At 38.3% G+C, this 18,888-nt stretch overlaps 1 protein-coding gene across 7 annotated transcripts in view; it reads left to right on the forward strand.

Moving 5' to 3' along the window:
• LOC149185411 (uncharacterized) overlaps nt 1-18,888 on the forward strand; it is a 272,063-nt gene that overhangs the window by 76,212 nt on the left and 176,963 nt on the right. For 6 of the 7 annotated variants that reach the window (XM_089417931.1, XM_089417925.1, XM_089417927.1 and 3 more), the window contains 4 exons: nt 10,534-10,616; nt 10,785-10,983; nt 11,356-11,477; nt 17,447-17,513. In XM_089417931.1, the coding sequence (XP_089274057.1) occupies nt 10,534-10,616; nt 10,785-10,983; nt 11,356-11,477; nt 17,447-17,513 (471 nt within the window). The remainder of the gene's footprint in view (nt 1-10,533; nt 10,617-10,784; nt 10,984-11,355; nt 11,478-17,446; nt 17,514-18,888) is intronic. The other variant, XM_089417926.1, reaches the window with a different exon arrangement.

Genomic DNA, 18,888 nt, shown 5'->3' on the forward strand with positions numbered 1-18,888 from the left:
TCAACCCCACAAGGTATGGTTGGTGGCAGGGAACTAGGAGAAAGTGTTGTCACACTGAATCCCTTCTCTCTCGATTTAATCTATCTCCTAGGTTAGCTTGTGGGGGGTGGTCCCTAAATGGAAAACTAAGTTAAAGAAACGCGAGGTTCTAGGAGAGGTGTTAAAGTAAAAGTGGATTACTTCTAAGAATTATGAACAAAATATGATATGAGCAATAAAATTTATTAACATGATAAAACCGTAAAACCAGTGCCTTAAGATAAATTGCTCAACATAAATGAAAGATACATTTGCTCAAAACAAAAGTAGAATGTTTCTAACAATGAAAGCAAAGGAATCCTGAAATGGAAACATAGATGTTAGCATGATAATTGATACAAGATATAAAATGCTTTCAAAATATATTCAAAGCCTAAACCAAAGCATATAGAGATATCTTGCAAAAGGAAAAACAATTAGTGTTCTACTTGTGAAAATTCCTAAACTCAAAGGAACTCCTACTGCAACAAATCTGAATCTACTTCACCTTCTTGATTTTCTTTGAATTACATTCATCAAGTTATTCTTCTAAATACTGAAACAAATTACTTCTGCAGCCTATAGTAATTAAATGTTTGATTTCATGAAACAAAAAACAGAACAAAGAATAAGATACATAGGACACACTTATTTTTGGACACAATAGTCCCTGGAAAAACCCAATGCGGGAAAACCGGTGCAACAATTTTGAGGGTTTATTATTATGCAGGATAAATATTTGAATACATATCTAGGATGCTCATCTAGAAATCCTTTATAGAGAAAATATTGGCGGAAAATCTGAGTGAGTTTTACCTAACTTCACCCAGCAGAATTCCGACTGATCCGACACAAGGTTGGAAAACCCCGACTATTTTTGCGTCACCTCTTTTGCCCTTTGCGTTAGCTTTCCTCGCTGTTCTGGCAGTTCGCGGCAGTGCCGGCTTCTGCCCTCTTTGTCAGCTTTCCCGACTGTTCCGTCAGTTCCCGACAGTTTTGGCTGTTCCCGGCAATTCCCGCTTCTACCCTCTGCGTCAGCTTTCCCGGCTATTCCAGCAGTTCCAAGCAGTTTCGGCTGTTCTTGGCAATTCCGGCTTCTGCTCTCTACGTCAGCTTTCCCGGCTGTTCTGACAGTGCTTGGCTGTTCTGACAGTTCCCAACAGTTCCGTCTGTCCTCGACAGTTCTGGATGTCCCCGACAGTTCCGGCTTCTGCCCTCTGTGTCAGCTCTCCCGATTGTTTCGGTAGTTCTAGATTCTACGTGACAGACAACTTTTCTGCGTCAGCTCTCTGGGCTACTGCGCTGCCTCTCTGCAAGCTCTCTACGCCTCTCTGTCAGTGTTCTCCAGAAAGTCCTTCTGGATTCTCACTGCCCCTCTGCTGCAGAATGATCACTTAGTTCGAATTTATCAGCTTCCTAGCCGAAAAACCCGAACTCTATATCAATTCTCTCCCTCTGTGTGTGTTTCTAAATGAACCCCAAGCCTCCATTTTATACTTTTCCTGTTGAGTCTTCAACCACCGAGATTAAGTCTTTAATCAACAACTAAGATTAAAAGATGACTTGATCCGCTTTCTAGATCATTCTCACCCATATTTTGATTAATACTCATTAATATTTTAATTTTCCTAAATTTAGACTTATGAACCCCATTAAAAATATCAATTATTTTAGTAAATTACATTCAGGGTGGAATTTCACGAAATGGTTTCTGGGTTCTTTATAACTCGTGCCTTAGCCTCTACACCAATTTTCAAGGCTAGAGCACTTCCGATGCTACCAAAAATTAACACTACTTGCAAAAGGAAAATGCAATAATGCTTGCCAACATAGAATACTCAACAATTGCAAGTAAAACCATAAGATCTATCAGTATGAGATGCACTTATACTAGATTTGGATGCAATTAGTCTTGGTTATTTTTAATCTAAAATGCCTAATCTAAGTGACAAGTCCTCCTTTTGAGCTTTTACCAAAGAGTAAAAATTGGGGTGACTAAGAAAGAGGGCGCGAGCGCATGAAGGTGTCATTAGCGATACCCGTCCTCTGAGTCTTACGAGCTAGCGTGTGCCTTCGTTCCTACAAGGAGACAAACCACCTTCATAACTGTAGGGTCACACGCTTTTACCTTTACTTCGTACCAGATAGAAAAACTTTCCAAGTAAGATTTTTTTTCCTATACTTTCTATCAACCAAACTTATGCTTGGAGGTTAATTTTAGCGAGGATGAAACTATACCAAAATGTCTAATATCGTATTCAAATAAGTTTTCCAAATAGAGATTTGCAATGCATTCAATATAATAGAAATAGTGCTCAAAGTGAATTGCAAAATGTAAACTCAATTGGAAAAGGAAATTAGCTTGCACATGACTTAAGTAAGATTACTAAATGCTTTGATTTAAGAAAATGGAAATGTGCTAAAAAAGATAACTTGGATAGTTGCTCAAGATAATGCAAGATACATAAGTTTCATGAACATATAAGATTGTAAGTTACTCAAAATAATTGCTTTGACAAATGATAAACCAATAACCAACTAAAGCAATGAAGCTTGAAATTTATGTGCTTGCAAAATGAGCAAATAACTCAAATAAATGATCATGTAAACAATGACCTATTGTGATGCCAACATGAAGCAAATGGGTAAACTTTGCTACATGAAATTAGATGCCTTGCATAAAATTGCTTCCAAAAGTAAGATTTAAAATTTGTATTTGAAAGCTAAACTTGAAATGGCAAAGCATGAAAATAAGTAACAAAAGGCAAATTCAGAAAATTAGCTTGTGAAGGTGGTGGTGTGTTAATTTTAAAGCATGTAAGATGAAAAACTTATAAAACAAGCTCAAAATCAAACCACCCACATGTTCTTCTTTTTGCCAAAAGGAGAAAATGATGCCTTGGGTGAAAATCGAAGTTCCTACAAGAAAAATTAAGCTTTTATTAGATGTTACAAGATGAAAAACTTTGAAGAGGTCTCATGTCAATTTTCAAGGGTAGTCTTTAAAATTAATAGGGCTTCTCAAACTCTAGATTTCCTTCTTGAAACTCAAATTCAGAAAATGAAGTCTAATGAGAAATCTTTCAAGATTGAAGAAGTTAAGTGTCTGTTGGTGCCCCAAAGCTTGGCCTCTAAAGGTGAATGAAATGTTGCACAAAACAAAGAGTCAATCCTCCTCAAAGCCTACGGCTTTATCAAATAATAACCCTCTTCTTTATCCACGGCCTCCTAAAAAATATCAACTTTGAAAGGGTAGAGAGGTCCTACAAAAGTGTTAGTGTGATCCTTCCTTGATGCTCTATCACCAACACTCTACCTATGGGTTGCAAGATCAAGAAACAAATTATTGTAGAGAGAATATGAAAACAATTAGATAAAATACAAATAATGTACAAGAAACCAAATCAAGTGATGGGAGTAAACCCTATCACTTGGTTTAGTTTAGAAAATCTCTCAAATGGCTAATATGAATCAATAAAGCATTATGTCATTTTTTTTTTTAAATAATTGTTTGTATACAAGCCATGCTAAACGAATCTCTGCAAGACACTTTTCATAAGATAAATTAAGTGAATCCAAATAACAAATGAGAGTTCCTTTGAACGATGCTCTAAGAGTGGGTTGGTCTTCCAAAGACTTCTCCTCACGCTTGATCCAAGAAAAAATCCTCTACAATACTTAAATCAAACATTAGTCCATATAGATTTAGGTAAACAAACAATGAATTGAAAGTTTTAGAAATTACTTTGAAAAGAAATTAGAACTTTCAAACTTTAGAGCCTACTTTCAAATCAAATGCTAATACAAGATAGCTTTGCACTAGCAAGTTTACAAGAATATATGGAAAATGAAATAATTCAAAGCATAGAAAGATTATACCAATAGCTCACAATGCACCATGCTTCAAAGGAAGAACACCCATGAATGGACTCCCAAAGTCTTTTTATTGATATTCTTGAAAAATGTACAAGGTAACAATGCTTCTGCAAACACAGAGCTAGTAGATAATTATACAATATGAGAGCCCATGGCTCTATTATATAGAGAGTTGGGAGCAAATCCCAATGTAGAGTGATTAAACAAGTGGCATGAGGTGACAATACCAAAGAGAAATTCGAATTTGTTGAATGGAGCTCCAATGACAAATGTAAAAATCGATTTATGGCAAGTGGACATCATTTTCATCTTCTCTTGTGTGCCAAATTTGAATTCTAAGATGGAATGACAAGTGTAGATGGGTGGTATAAAACCCATGTGGGGACAATTTTCCACAAAAATCTCCACCAAATATTCTCCTAAATCCTCCCAAATGTGCATTAACTTTACAAATTTGAATTTCCAAGTAAGCAACTGTAATATTCCTAATTAGCCCCAACTAATTGGAATATTCGATTTTGCCAAATTTTGTCTTCTGTAGTTATTTTGTAAATAAAAAAGTGAGAAAGGGGGGACATAACTCACTTTTAGAATAAAAGTCACTTCCTAGTAGCACAACGTTGTGACTTAAAGGGAGAGCTAAGGGGGCAAAAGGGGGACGCAGAAATAGAGCCCATGCAGACACATGGAGGGACTGCGCAGGAGGGGAGGAACACGTGGCAAAAGGGGAATCACGCAGGAGAAGGTGAGCATTGGGATTGAGAGAGGCAGAAGCTATAAAAGAGAGAGGAGCCCCCTCATTTTGATCATTCGGTTATGTGCATTTGTGATAGTCGTTTTGGCTTAGAGTACGCTGGCTATTTAGCTAGTCTACAACACTGTTTAGTGCATTGAGTGTCTTCGTTCAAAGATCTCACCCTTAGCCCGGGGGGACTTCGAGTGCCTGCTCAGGCAAGGTATTTTCGTTGGCATTTCAGCAGCAGTATCTTCAACATTTTAGCAGCAGTTTTATCAGTGTTCTGGAGGATTGCACAGCACTGGGAGAGGGACGCAGTTCTTTTTGGGAGCAGTTCTGGACTGAGGGTTTGTGGAGGATTTGAGCCGAGGGATTGAGAAAGAGATCAACTCTTGCATATTGGAGGAGTTTGGCAGAGTTCGGGGCTGAGTTTTGGAGGGTTTTATTCAGTGGCAGCGCAGAGCAGTGAGGAATTGCGCAAAACCCCAAGGGGGTAATTTTCGGGGGTCGGCCATTCCACGAGAGCTTTCTGGGTTTTTCTCGGTTTCTCGAGTAGAGTCCGATTCTAGAGTTTCAGCTTTTTTTGAGGAGGGGAGCAGCCCCAAATCCTCGTTTGATTTCTAGCAGCAGCAACAGCACAACAGTTTCCCAGCAGCTTGGACGCAGATCAGAGAAGGGCCATTCCTTTGCTATTCTGAGTGTATTTCTTCACTTGCCTTGTGCAAGTAGAGGTGCCATCTTCCTGATCACCTCCTGTACTCATTTTATTACTCAGTATAATAAAATGGCTTAGCATTCTCTCTGCATTTCTTGTGTATCTGCTTATGGTTTATTTGATATATATCGTATCACTGTTATTTGTATCTCTTTGAGCATTCTCGGCTATTATACCACTTGTGTGTTTTTATTATACTCTTAGACAGAGTCTGGAAAGGGCCAGGTAGCCTCCGGATCTCGTCCTTTTTTTAGAGGCGACATATCTGGTAAATGCCCTCCCAGTCCATCTCTGGTTGGAGTTTGCTTGTGTTTGGGGTATATTCCTGATAAGGGATGTTACAACAACTTTCTCATTTAATGCCATAAATTTGATTTTATTTGAGCACATGTCCTCTCCTTGATTTTAGGAGTCCACATCACCTTGGGACTTCACTTTAACTCCTCCATAATTTTCCACGTCATTTCCACAACATTTAACATGCATGGATATTTATTTTTCTCCATTTATTTAATTTTTGGTTTAATTAATTGCCAGATTTCCTAGTAAACTTAGGAAAAGTGGAGTTTGAGGGTTCAAAACACATTTTTAACCCCTCAAAGTGTGTCATTGTAGAAAGTTGAGGGTGAGAGGTGCAAATTTTATTACTCATACCCCATACAACTTCTCTAGACATCACTTGTTATATTACAAATACAATTTTAATTGCAATTTCCGTAGTGTGGAAAATTTTAAAAATTAAAAAATAACTGCCTAGACCTAACCAAATTCCATGAAATTTTTTGTATGATCTAGTATGGTAATATACATCGACTCTAAGCACTATGATGTGTTAGGGGCTCAACCTTCAAACTGTCACCCCGATGTTGGGGTTAAAAGTGAGTGAAAAAACTTAGAAAATTATTTGCCTCTAAAAAAGAAGAGATAATTAACCAAGTAAAAAAACACTCCAAGGTGTACTCATTTGCTGATCAACTCCCAACATCCTAGGTTTGTTATAGATTCAAAACTCGTCATTACTAGTATCGCTTATTACAATTCCCCGCAGGGTGTGGAATTTGGGTACAAGAAAGATGATGAGAAATAGAAGTAGAGTTTAAAAACTCCGTTGAATGATGATATCTGATGGTACAAGTGTCCTTTGGATCATCCTTGGGCATATAGTATTCATATAATCATTAGGTGCCACTTCAGTGGTCAATAGGGCCCTCAAAAGCAGTGGACAAGGGGTTGGCCCCTTGTAATAAGCTGTGGTGCTCCGAATGACATGTGGGGGCATGCAAGTGTCCTCATGGGTCTCCAAATAAATTGAGTATGCTTGTAGATCGCCTGCAAGGGCTAGGATAATGGTGTGTTGGAATTTCTAAGTCTAACTGTTAGAAATCCTTCATGTACTTTCTGATTTATTTCTGCCTACTTGTTTTGTTTAATTAACAAGTTATTTACCTTGTAAATACTGAAGATAAATACAAGTACATGCTCAACATATTACATATCATCAACTGAAGGAAAAACAAGCACACAAGTGACACCATTGTTTTTGGACTAATGTCCCTTGGAAAACCCAATGTGGGAAAACCGGTGCAACTATCTAAGGGTTTTATTATTAAGCAGTTTCAGAATACAGTTTGGGTGCCAGAAATGGCTTACCCAACAGAGAATGCCCTTGGCAGTAGTACCTCTCAGTCAGAGACAGATATTAGCCCCAATCTGCCTAACGAAATCTCCCTGCGTCAGCCTCTAGGGTCTGCGTCAGCCTCTCTAGCCCAGCATCAGCCCCTCTGGCCTAGCATCAGCCTATTTGGCCCAGCGTCAGCCTCTCGGGGCCCTGCGTTAGCCTCTGGAGCCTCTGCGTCTCCCACACTAGCCCTCCTCAGGCTCTGCGTCAACCTCTGGAGCCTCAGCATCTACTACGCTGGCCCTCCTCAGGCTCTACGCAGCTCCTGACTGCCTCTTCGTGGCCTCTGGCTACTTTTGCGTGGCCTCTAGTTGGCTCTGCATCAACCCTCTCCCAACTTCTGCGTTGATTCTCCCGGTACTATCTCTGCCTCTCTGCTTCTGTATTCACTACCCCTCATCTGCAACTCTGATCACTCCTTCGATTTCCTCAGTAAACCTTGCCCCAAAAAATTGAATTCTTTATCAACTCGGTGTGTTCTTCAAGTGACCTTCAAGCTTCCTCTTATACTTTTCTCATTGATAATTCAACGACCGAGATTAAGTCCCTAATCAACGACTAAGATTAACTCTGGCTTGATCCATGACTTTTGGACCCTTCTAACACAGTTTTATATTAATTCACATTAATATTTTATTTTCCCTAAGTTTAGACTTAGGGACTCCATTAAAAATATTAATTATTTTAATATCTCCCAAACTGTTTAGAATTTGCCCAAACCATTTATGGGTATTGGAGATTTCGTGTGCTTTTGCCTCTCCACCAATTTTCGTGGATAGAGCACATCCGATGCTACCCCAAATTAACATGGTGTAGGTGATGCCACATCATCATGCAAGTCTTGGATCATCTGCAAAGTGTATGGTGTAGATCTGGGGCCAATTGGGCATGATGGATTAGGTGCATCCTCCTCGTCAAATAAGTGAACCACAAGCAATCTCTGAATAACTGTGGGGATCCATGGAGTGCAATTTACTGTTGTGGAGGCCCATGGCTCTCAACACTCACCCTACATGTGCCAATGTAGCCCTCTGGAGGATCAGGACCCTGTATAGGGAGACCAAACCCTAAATGGAAACCATCTGCAATCCTGCATAAGATCTAATGCGTCTCCTAGCCTTCCATTACAACAAGTCATTGGAGAAATAGAGTAAATGAGCTTACCTAATCATGAACCACAGGTGGAGACTTCATAATAGCCTGCCCTTCCATAATGGGCTTCAGGATGTGCCAATGTTTCCCAAACTCCAAATGGGGTTAACCAAGTACTTTATTAGGTGGTTTCTACTTCTAAAGGAGATAATATTCAAGGTACATCCTTCAAAAGGTGGTGGCATGTGACAGATATGGTGAATGAAGTAGGGGATGAGAAGGGGCAGCGCTGGGTCACACGCTGGGGTGTAAGGGAAACTAATAAGATGGAAGCCCACACTTGGGTTTATAATGTATAGAAGGGAGAACCGTGGCACATGAGGTGCCCTGGCCTTGATTTTTCCACCCTTCTTTTATGCTTTTTGCCTTTTTATGAATTTTTTAGATTAATTGCTCGGGGCTCAAGGGGTTAGAGCATGATGTATAAGCTATAACAGTGAATTCCCCCTTTTAAGGTGGGGTGGTTCATTGCCCACCAGGGGTTGGGACAATCATGGGTTCTTATATGATGAAGAAGGTTCATAGAACTTGTAGGAACCAAGGTGATGGCCATGGTGATAGGATAGAGCTCACGTATTGGCTTTTTTCCACGTGCTAAATGTATTTGTCCCAACCATATTTTGCATCTTGTGGTACATTTTTCTGTTGAATGTGGCCATATATGCTTTTAACTTTCTTTTCAGCTACATCAACCTCCGGGCTTCATTCCAGGCCATGACCCAAGGTGTGGGCAAGGGGAAGGGGCAAGGTAACCCTATGTGGACCCAGGCATGAGAAATGATGGATGGGGTAATAATGAATGGAAAGAGGGTAATATAAGCGGATAAAGGAGCGGGACCACGCAACCAAAATCGGGGTTTCTCGTGAAATACCATCCATGGAACCAAATGGTTAATAAAAGAGATCCCACTAGACTAGAATCCAAGGTTAATTCCTAAAAGGGGTCTAGGGGATAGAAGCACTTACCTAGCCCATTCTTTCCGGCAAATCCCCCCATTAATCCATGCCCAGAAGTGTCCATGATAAGCAAACTATGATACTCAATTTTCAAATGACAAGGCATACCTTTAGATTCTGGAGGCTCACTTTCAAACATACGATCATGGTAGATCTACAAGGGACCACATGGCTAGCTTAGGTGGCAGAGAAGTTGGCACAGTGAGCTAGCTGGTGGCTGCAAGGGGCTACTGGTTGCCAGCTGAGGACCATCTTGGATAATTTTTTTTCTTCTAGGGATATTACCCACAAAATGGTGTGTAACAGGTTGCTAGTTGGCTAGTTGTCCAAGGAGGAGATTTTTTTTCTTTTTTCTTGTGGGTTAACCACTTTTTGGTGGGGAATATTACCCTTTCATTATAATTGTACTCTGTCTCCTACACACACACACACCAAGGAGACCTAGTCTTAGGATCATCTCATCTTTTGTTATACATCGTATTCATTGTAAAAGTAGGTTTCTCCCTCAAAGTGGACTGTAATTATTGGCTTCTTATCATTTTTAAGGTGCATGGTTCATAACATGCTCCTCATAAATTAAACCTTTTATTAAAATACAAATGCTTCAGTGCCACATGGCATCATTCTAAGTAAGGCATTTCTCCTTTAACTTCTTTTCTTGCAATATGTCATGCCCCGGGCTTCTGACAAGGTAGAGTGTTATCATGTTTCTGTTTTAATCTCTTTCCTTGACAATTGTCATGCTCCAGGCATTCTACAATGTAGGATGTTTGCTTTGTTGGGCCCTGTTTGACCTTTACTTTGCCACAAGTCATGCTTTGGACATCTCCTATGGTAGGGCATTCATCTTCTAAGGTTCACTTCTTGCTCACATCATTGTTCCATATGGTTCTAGGCCTTGGTTCAACCAAAGACCATGGCACTTCATGACTGATGCAGCAAATGGTAATGTAAGCCATGTAGCCATGCCTCCAATTATGTGTCAAGTGTGCCGAAATGGCACCTGATGGTGAAATATACCTCCGAAGATTCCTCCATCGAACCAACAATGCCCCTCTACACTTTTGTGCTTGCTTCAGATGATGAATAATGCTTGGTCAAGGTAGAACCTAGTGCATGGCCTCTAAATGTCTCCCCACAACCTGTGACTGCCATTGGACTCCAAGGATCTTCTGCAGTGCTTTATGAGAGATCGAAACCCATGAAAATGTGAAAAAAATGTTTTTAGGTGGTACCAGATGCATTGTATATAGCAGAGAATTGAAAAATTGTTAAAAATTTACAATGCAAATCTTTTTTGATGTTGCATGTGAAAGTGTATTCTGTTTCCCACTTCTTTGGTGTTCAAGTCCTTTTATCAGATGGCCATCTTTTATGCTTACAGTGGATACTATGGATCAGGAAACGGGATGGTTACCTCAGCACATCACTGCGACTGATCAAGATGGTATTGTGCTAGGTGTTGTTCCACTTTATGTAAAAAGGTATGCTTTGTCATAATCGATAAATCACTTTCTCGAATCTTCTTTTCTAATGGAAATATTGTTTCAAAATTCAGAGCTTGTTAATCTCTTTGAAAATGAAGAGAAATTCAGCACATACTGTTTGCTCACAGAGTACTTCATTTGTTTTGTATTGTTTTTATTTTGCAGCCACTCATATGGTGAATATGTATTTGATCACTCCTGGGCCGATGCTTACTATCGGTTTGGTTCTTCTTACTACCCAAAGCTACAGTGTTGTGTGCCATTTACGCCAGTAACAGGTCAACGGATACTAGTTCGTGATACTTGTTACAAGGATCAGATTTTTGACAAGCTTCTGATTGCCTTGAAGCTACTTACTGATAAGGTATGCTCGGAAGTTGTAACCATGTGATGGCACTGACAAAAAAAAATCTAGAGTATACCCTTGCTTTCTTGAAAGGTCAAAAGAGGCTTAAAACAGAGATGGAATTGAAAGAGGAAATGCAGTAGCTAAGAGAACCAACCATGTATTGATGTGTGCTAGAAATGGACAAATCATAGAGGTGTATAGCGGAGAGACATTAGTAATTATGACTCATGAGTGAATTGCATATTAGTATTAATTTGTCAAGTGAACTAGGCGGACATTAAAGGTAGATAAATAACGACACAATAAAAGTCTGCATGTTGGATTTGTAATTTTTAATATGAAAGTAATTTTTTCTTCTTATTAGTAAATATTCCTATTTCGAAGCAGTTGCAGATGTCATCACTACATATAACATTTCCTACAAAAGAAGAATGGGAGAAAGTGAGTCAATTTGGTTTTCTACAAAGGATTGGAATGCAGTACCATTGGAAAAATCGTGACTATAAGAGGTATGCCTGTTGAGATTTATGTTCAGATTTAGCTTTGAATCCAGGCTTGAGAGTTTGTAAAATTTAATCCTTAAGACAAACTATCTAAGGATGAAAATTTCCGTCCTAGAGGGCTTAATGCAGGTCTATAGGTGATTGTTGAGGCAAATTATTATTATTGTGAAGTTCATCATGAGTTTCATAACATTAGCCGTAGACGTTAATGATGTTTAATGCTGATCACTGGGAGTTTATAATCAATTCTACTGCTAGCAAACAATGGAAATAAATATAATGGTGGCAGGCACTTATTCTATTAATTTTTTTTTCAAGTGCTAGCAAAAAATGGAAATAAATATAATTATGGCAGTCAATTATTCTATCCCCTTTTTTGTTCACCTTGTAGGTGTTTAAGAAAGTTGGTTTTCTTTGGTTACATATTTTTAATCGACAGAACCATAGAAGGATTCTACAAGACAATTATTGCACACACTACCTGGGTATATTTGCATTATTTGTGGGCTAGACGTAGACTCTATATGTGGATTAGATATTTGGTTAAAGGTTTTTAAAGGAATATGAGCTCAATTGTCTGGAGATAAACCAATGTCATATTACAATGGAATTTTTTTTGCCCTAGATGTCTTTTAGGTTACTAGGGTTTACTAAAATTTCTTGTAATATGTACAATCGAAGACCTTTAATCAACAATACTGTGGTAATATCAATTATCAATCAAAAATTACTCCTCAATATTTCAGTCAATATTCCACAATAATATTCCACCATACTACAGTATTACTTCACAATTTCTCAATCCAATTTCCCAAAGTACACAATACTCTACTCAGTATTAGATAGTTCACCAATTCAACATAATGAGACCAATATTAATCTGGCTGGTCAACAACAGTTTATAATTGCATTCCACATAAACAATCCTACATCTAATTGTAACTAATTGACCAGGACCTAGATAAAACGACCTGAAAGACTAAGTGGTTGCAACCGACCTAGTACTGGAATCATCCCAACCTCCTGTTGCTTTGGTCTTCTATTTGTCTATTTTATCAACCAGGTGTTTCCGCTATAACTTGTATGCTCCCCTTGTGTTCACTGATAGTTACGGTTGATATAATCTGCAATCTGTCTTTAAGAAAATCTTCGTAGGTTTTCCAGAATTTGACTTCAGTGTGATGAAGCTATCCTTTTGCATTCAATCCGTTAAACTGAAGGTATAACTGTTTTAGGCCTTCACTGAGTCACAAAAGGAAACCCTCGATGGCTACAAAATGCACTTCGCTACTTTAGGAGATCACTGCAGATGATAAATGGCGACACCAAAAACTCTTGCTACATCTTTGTTTTTTCTTGGAGGGAGAATTGACGACTTTGCATGGGTAGATAATCTAGCTGCCCTTGTTACTTCCTGTGCCCGAACTTAGTGATCAATGCAAGAAATTTACCTTCTGTGTTACTTCTGTGCCAAACCCACGAACCAAACCCTTGCTGCCTTTTCAGGAAATGATCCTGTACCCAAACAAAAACCACCAATGATTCGCTGTCTCCAGATTGCTCTCCCATGCCCAAACAGAAGAATAGAAATGAAAACTGTGTCAACTAGGGTGGAATATTTCACCACCGCATTTGACAAGAAGAAAGGGGTCTTAAATCCTCAGAGCTAATGCTCAAAAACATATGAAATGATCTTAACTTGATGCCTCCAAAAGAAATCAATCCTCCTTTATTTATAGACTTCCTTGAGGGGTTTCACCTTCTAAAATGGTTGAGTGTGTCTTACTCAAAACCCTAGTTGACCCAAAACTTGCCCAACAATGGGTATTTTCGGTCTTTTATCCCCTTTATGAAGGACTATAGCCTATAGGGATGGATAGGCTACTAAGTCCCATTGATCCACAATTTGTTGAGGACATTGCAGTCCCCCCTTGCCTGAAATTGCTTGCACTCAAGCAACTACAAATTCAGGTGTTGCAGGATTCGTTCTCCTTACCATGTTGCATCTCCTTGTGGTAAATTTTTCCATTTGATGAGGTATTCTGGAATTACTCTTCCCCTTAACTTCTTTTCCTGCATGACCATGATCGTTTCCGGGATCAATTCTAGTTGTCCTTCTTTGTCTAATGGCAGCAACTCGACGAAGGTGGTGACTTGCTGGCCCACAACCTTCTTGAGGCATGATACATGGAATACATTGTGGATTCTGCTGTCACTCAATAGCTCCAACTCATATTCCACTTCGCCAGTTCTTTGGAGAATTTTGTAAGGCCCATAACACCTCAGCTTCAATTTTTCTACCCTACTTTTATTGAGTGTAGAATTTCTATACGGTTGCAGTCATAAGAAAACAAGATCTCCTACATCAAAGCCGCGTTCTGTCCGATTCTAGTTTATGTACACCTTTTGCCGATTCTGAGCAACCTGTATATTTTCCTTGAGTACCTTGAGCATGTCCTGACTCTCTTGTATCCAGTCTTTAGCAAGGGGTGCCTTGTTGTCTCCAAAGATTCTGTCAATGAAGGAAGGTGCCTCATATCCATACAGAGCCCTGAAGGGTGTCATCCCAAAGGATAGGTGGTAGGTGTTGTTGTAGCAATGCTCTCCAAGGTATAACCACTTAATCCATGCCTTTTGCTAACCTATTACATAGTTGCGCAGATACCCTTTGATCCATTTATTCGTTGCTTTCGCAGTGGTCAATCACTATCCTTTCCTTCTGTAGAGACACGACTCTTCCTTTCTCGCCAGTGTTCTTCAGTCAGAGTGACAGTCTCTTCATGGCTTTCGACTGACTTCAAACAACGTTGAGACTTAAAAAAAAACTTCTCTTTTTCGATTGAAACCTCGTAACCATTCTCAGCTCTGATACCACTTGTTGGTCTTTTAGAGTTATTAATCATTCAAACAAATAAGCAAGAAATGCATAAAACTAAGGAACTGAATCACACACATAAGAACAAAAAGTTTATGTGGTAAAACCTTGACAGTGTGTCAAGGAAACCTCCACGGGGCAAGGGATTGGAAATTTTATTGCTCAAAGATGATTCTCCATGATACAAGCCTCTCGGGCAATCACCATTTAATATGGGATACTCCGTTACATAACTCCTTTTCGTTACAAATCTCGTTATAAAACTAACTGACAATAAAAATAAGATTTACCCACAATTACATTATTTACATTACATTGTTGTCACTTTTCAACAACTGCTGTAGGATTCGCCAACGTAAAAGCAAATATGATCTGTGTGGATATGAAGTGGAGCTGCTGTGTACAAGTGTAATTTTTGGAGTTGGGTATGATGGAGACATACTCCATGAAAATCTCAATTAAATTTTCCACTATATCTTCACCCATGTGTTAATTATTTGAGCTTTGCATACATATTTTCTTTGGACCTACGTGTACATTGGATTTGGCATGAGCATAATTATTTCTAGAATATGTGTAGGTAATAAGGAGTAAGTGAGGTGAGGTCCTCCACTCATTTCTCTTTAACATTAGACTTTAGACTTTGGACAATATCCCAATCAAATTAAATTTCACCTCGAGCCTTCAAAATTTTCCTCGTGATGCCCTTTTTTGACTTTGTGACATGAGCTGTGGTTTGCTTGGTGGGCCCCATGTGGCTGCCACATCACCCTTGGCTTCCCCACTTGATTTCCATGTCAAATTTTGACTTTGGAAAAAATAATATTTTTTTCCAATTATTATTTTTTTTGAATTTTTCTTCATTTTTTCCATTGACATTAGGAAAATCAGCTTTCGAGGGACTATAAGTTGCTTTTTTACCCTCAAAGTGGGTCCTAGGATAATGATGGGCCTTTGAGGATGAATTTCAAGCAGTCACACACCCCAAACATTTCTTAGGACTACTTATTTACATCATTACTTTGAAAATAATTAAAAAATTTCGTTTTGCCGGAAATTTTTAATTATTAAAAAGTCCTAATTAGATCTAATCAAATTCCGCAAAAGTTTATGAGTTATCTAGAATGGTAATATACAATGACTCTTGACACTAGGACTCACGCTAGGCCTTGCTATCAAGCCACACTCCGACTTTGGGGTTATTAATTGAGAGAAAAAACTCAATTAATTATTACGCGTTGAAAAACACAAATAATTAACCAAGTAAACAAAAATCCCCAGAGTAAACTCACTTGATGACAATGTCCCAAGCTACCTGGGCTAGTTACATGACTCTTTTCATCATGCTAGCATCACTTTACAACATCCTCGTAGGGCTTGCAGAATCTGAGTACAATAGAGAAGAAGATGAGAAGAAGAAGAAAGAGCTTAAAAGCTTTGATGATCTCTGAACTCTGATGGTACATGAACTTTCTGACATGTGCTCAAGCATGGAGTCTTCAAGTGATCTTCAATGGTCAACAAGTAGGAATCTCATCAAGTCAACAACAAGTCACGCTCAACTGAGTGTGTCTCTAAAGGTAGTTACCTAAAGGGAAACAAGCCCTTTTATTGGGTGAACCTATGACGTTGTCAATCTCTGAAGGTAGTTACCTAAAGGGAAACAAGCCCTTTTATTGGGTGAACCTATGACGATGTCAATCCCTGAAGGTAGTTACCTAAGGGAAACAAGCCCTTTTATTGGGTGAACCTATGACGTTGTCAATCTCTGAAGGTAGTTACCTAAAGGGAAGCAAGCCCTTTTATTGGGTGAACCTATGACGTTGTCAAGGGACATTTGCACATGTCAATAGGTACCTAGGTCATCCTAAACATAAAATCACATGGATCCACTAGTGAAAATCAAGTGTAGTAGAGTCATATGTTACATCTCAAGTTCTCCAAACTTGCTTATGCCATAGAAACTAACTTGCATAGGTAAATTTGAGAAATTGGACATAAACTAGGTTGCCCCACTTATATCCTCATGCCCCACAAGATATGATCATTATAATAATCAATTGAGATGAAATCCTTAGGAACACAAGTATATAAAAATCACATAATAAAGAGTAAATATGCAGCACATTTGTCTCATGTCCTTTGTGAACTTATCAACTTCCATTCTATCCACTCATATTGAATTATGAACTAAAGCATTGTAATAGTAATAAGCATCAGCAACATGGCAACGTAGAAAACAACATTAGAAGCATTGTGAGAGATTATAACCAAACCACACACATAGTGTAAGAACTGAAGTGTGGATCAATAGAGCATCACAACATATACACCTCAAACTCCATGCTACATCTCAAAAATGAAATGCATACCATAATACAAGTGTCAAAATATGAGCAACGTAGAAAAGTTAGTATAGAAACTATTTTTTAAAGTTTAATGATTTTGGGTATCTTTTTGGGTTTTTGGGGCAAAAGTTGAGATCCGTGTCATTATCATTGAATTTTTGACATTAATTCCACAACAATGTTTAGATAGAGGTGAGCTTAGACCAAAGGGATACATATATATCGAAGTGTCATTGCTTCTTTATAAGGGTTATTAGATAACAAATCTAACATAGGAGATACTCTTGGCAATCTTCTTTGTCTAATATGACGTGCATGGGAAGCTCTTCACGAGTTGGAGTCACTTGGTTGTTTGCTAATTTTTAGAGAAGATTAGCCTTGGAATTAAGGTAGATACTCCATCATTGGATGCAACTTAATCACCACCAAGGATTGTGCAAATTACCTCCATAACTGCGAGCTCTTCTCTAGATGAGATAAGTTGCAAATGCTTTAATAGACTTTAGAAGGGTTTATAGGGGAAGATGATATTCTTGTGTATGTATGGGTGCATTTTATTTTCTTGTTAGAATATCACTTGTCTATTTTATTCTGTTTATTTATAATCTTTGTTCATGTAGCCATTTATTTCTTTCAAGTCATTTGTGCTAACCTTTAGGTTGCGATACTGTTTTTGTTTATGTCATCATTTGATACCTTAATGACAAATTCAACTTTCTTTAATGATTATTTTTGGCACTTTCTGCATCCAGCTTTGATGATTTTTTAATGGACTTGAAGCAGAGCAAAAGAAAAACTATTCGGCAAGAGCGCAAAAAGGTGTGTTGAAAGTTGATTTTTGTTTGTCATTACACATTGATATGTTTGGTGTACATTTAACATTTTGTCACAAAAAAGATTTCTTATGAATATAAAATCACATATATAGATATGGGTACATAGCACTTAGGGTATAACATAAATCATATGTAATTATTAGATAGTACAAATTGTGAAGACAAGATTGTACATGAAGGGTCACCATAGGCATGTAAATTCCATACATCCTCATTTGTGCTTCATAAAAACATCATTTTGTAAATATTTTTATATAATCCAATATGGAATATTTTATTATAGCATTGGTATTGCAGTGATTGGGCACTGGGTCAAGCTGTACATGCTTACATTTTCATTGCTAGTATTCTTGCCTTCACACACAACTACCATATCTCATTGTTGTACAACCCATGACTTGCCATTGTACACCTGTGCAATCAAATTAGTGTAGTAGCCATTTTTGTCCATATGTTCCATGTCTACGCACCTTGCTGCATTCTCTCATTCCTGGTGTTGTACATCATACCAATCCCATGATACCATGCAACAAGGAAACTTGGTTTGCCAAAGAGTTGATTACCATACAATGAAGTAATTATAACTATGATTCTCCAAGGGTGAAAAAAATGGTGACCATTTATGAAGTCCAAAGGAACATTTATACGTATAGAGATGAAGTAAACTCCTTTTAAAATTATTTCAAGAATACTGAAAAAGAGTAAAAGTAATGTAGGAAAAACGAACCGAGAAAGGAGATGAAGGCAATAATCATTGAAAGAATTTAATGCCATGGAGAGAAGTAGAGAAAGCTAAGAGTACTGAGAATGACATATTGTCTAAACAGACATTCAAAAGATTATATAAGCTTATAGCTAGACCATTAATTATTAGAATCCCACTAGAAACAGTGAATCCATCAGACAACAGTGACTCAAGAAGTCACAATAGCACTAGAAAGCATGATAGGATAGGTTTCTTTAATCAAATAAAAATGGTATCACCAAAATATGATGGGAAGCACAAAGGATGAGATGCCATCATATGGGTTAATAAAATTAAAGGAATCTTTGTACCCAATTCATTTCCTTGCCAGAAGGAAATGATTATGATAGCATCACATTATTTAGAAGAAAATGCTTATGATTGTTCCCTGTGGTGGTATAAATAATGTGACAGGTTCTTAATAAATTGGAAAATGTTCATTGATAACTTGTTAAAGGTTTTTAACGATGAAAAAGTTGATAGTTTTTTTTTTTTTTTTCATTGTGGTTCACGGGCACTGAGTGGCCGCTACATCCACAGTAGAGAAGCGGGGCAGTTCCACCCGAAGGGATCTGCCCGTCGGCCTTTACAGACCTAACCCCGAGGGCGTCGA

Source organism: Pinus tabuliformis, chromosome 3_2 (genome assembly GCF_031772625.1).
Source record: "Pinus tabuliformis cultivar Carrire ecotype Pingquan chromosome 3_2, CPIR1, whole genome shotgun sequence".
Classification (NCBI taxonomy): domain Eukaryota; kingdom Viridiplantae; phylum Streptophyta; class Pinopsida; order Pinales; family Pinaceae; genus Pinus; species Pinus tabuliformis.